The sequence below is a fragment of the Pteropus alecto genome, unplaced genomic scaffold (assembly GCF_000325575.1).
Source record: "Pteropus alecto unplaced genomic scaffold, ASM32557v1 scaffold194, whole genome shotgun sequence".
Taxonomy (NCBI): domain Eukaryota; kingdom Metazoa; phylum Chordata; class Mammalia; order Chiroptera; family Pteropodidae; genus Pteropus; species Pteropus alecto.
Window position 1 is genome coordinate 1771839 of NW_006436281.1, and position 1970 is coordinate 1773808.

A 1970-nucleotide genomic window follows, 5' to 3' on the forward strand; every position below is an offset into this window, starting at 1 on the left:
CAGGATGGAGGTGGGTGAGTAAGGGGGGAGGGGATGCAGGAGAGGAGGGGCCTAGGACTTGGAAACAGGAGGCTCCCATCGTGGGCAGTGGTGGGCGGGGTCTGTGGAGAGGTGAGTGGGGCTTGAGGCTGCTGCATCAGGAGGTGGGGCCTGGATGTGGGGACCCGGGGGAGAGGGGGCGGGGCCTGAGGGTCTGGTGGAGCGAGAGGGCGTAGGGTTGCTGATGGAGATCTGGATGATGTGCGCTGATTTTGTACTGAGGCGGGTGGTGGAAAATTGGGGAGTTTCAGGGAGCTTTGGGAGACCTTGGAAGAAGGCCCCAGTGAAGGGGGGGGAGGGAAGTGACATACGTATTTTGGGGAGAGTTTTGTGGGACTCTGAGAGGGGCGGAGAGTCTGTGTGAATCTAGTGCGAGGTTGTGGATGACTAGAAATCGTGGGAGGAGGGACGCGAAGGTTCGGAGCTGGTGCAGGCCGGGAAGGAGCTTGGGACAGGACTTGTCCTGGCCGGTGGGAAACTGACAGCGGGTCCTGTTCCCCCAGGAGACGGACTCCGCCAGTGGTTCCGCCCCCGGCCCGGGAGGACCGGGCTGCATCGTCTCGGGAGCGCTCCACGTCGCGTGGCCGCGGCGCTGCCCGCTCCTCGTCCCGGGAGAGCGGCCGTGGGGCTCGGGGTCGAGGCCGTCCCGCCCGCCCCTCGCCCTCCCCCACAGGTCGGTGCCGCCCCAGCCCCGTGAGTGGGAGGAGGCCGAACGGACGAGAGCGGTGGGGGCGGGATCCTGTGACCCCAGCCTCTTGTTCCCCGCCCCAGGTGGTCGCGTCCCGCGTTTGGACCCCACAGCCTTTGTGAAAGCCAAGGAGAAGAAGCAGAGAGAGATCAAGATGAAGTTAGCGCCCCTCCCTCCTCACCGGCCCCTACCCCTGCCCCTTGACCTGGCTGTCTGACCTGCCTTCACCCATCCTTGTCTCCTACCTGTCTCCGCCATCTGTCCCCTGCTTCCTCTCTCCCTTCCACCTCGGGCGGGTCACCAGCCCTGGCTGCGACCCATAGGGAAGCGGCTCCCCCACATCCGTGGGGCGCACAGGCAGGTGTCTCCTTTCCCGCTCCCCAGACAGCAGCAGCAGCAGCAGCAGCAGCAGCGGAACCGATTTGGCAGCGGAGGAAGCGGGGACGGCCCGTCCATCTCCTGGGCTCGCCAGACTCGGCCTCCTGCTGCCGTGACCTGCCGAGGGGACGCCAACCGCTCCCGACGCCGCAGCTCCTCCGGTAATGCGGCTGGAGACGGCGGGAGCGCACGGGGCGCACGGGTCGGCACCAGGGCTCCGCGGTGCCGGTGCGTGCGGGAGGCTCACGGGGCTCCTCGTTTCTCCAGTGGACAGTTTCCGCAGCCGCTGCTCGTCCGCCAGCTCCTGCAGCGAGTTCGAGGATGTCTCCGAATCCCTCCCCAGAGGGTAAAACTTGGGCTGGGGGAGAGAACCGCCTCCAGAAGGTGTCTGGGGAGAGGGAAACGGTCTTTTGTAGGGCAATTGAGTGATGGAGCCTTTAAACCCCGGAGGAGGGTGAGGTGGAAGGTGCCAAAGACACCTCCCATCGTCCCTCAGTGCTCCGCCTTCTCCTCTCAGCGTCCACCGCCATCGGAGGAAGCCTCCTAGCCCCACGAGCTGGAGTGGGTCCAATACGGTGAGTGTCTTTCCTCAGGCCTCGAAGGAGGAAGGGGCAGCATGAAACATCAGAAGCCGCTGTCCGCATCTTCCTGACTTCCTTCTGGGGGTCGGGGTGCAGAGTATTTTGAGACCATTGGATTGGAAGGGAGCGTGGGAGTGGGGCGGGGACAGAGGACTCTGGTTAAGAGAACCTGCTCTGGCTACAAATTGCCGGTTTTAAAACCAGGCACCTCTTCCCACCACCTGTGCCACTCCAAGGTCGTTACTCAGCCTCTTAGTACCTTAGTTTATGAGTTAAATGTGGCC

At 64.1% G+C, this 1970-nt stretch overlaps 1 protein-coding gene across 1 annotated transcript in view; it reads left to right on the forward strand.

Moving 5' to 3' along the window:
• The window catches only part of CCDC61 (coiled-coil domain containing 61), an 18183-nt gene that overhangs the window by 15539 nt on the left and 674 nt on the right, over positions 1-1970 (forward strand). Inside the window, exons 7-11 of the mRNA XM_015589279.2 lie at positions 431-712; positions 811-886; positions 1112-1266; positions 1373-1451; positions 1623-1680. Coding sequence (XP_015444765.2) covers positions 431-712; positions 811-886; positions 1112-1266; positions 1373-1451; positions 1623-1680 — 650 coding nt within the window. The remainder of the gene's footprint in view (positions 1-430; positions 713-810; positions 887-1111; positions 1267-1372; positions 1452-1622; positions 1681-1970) is intronic.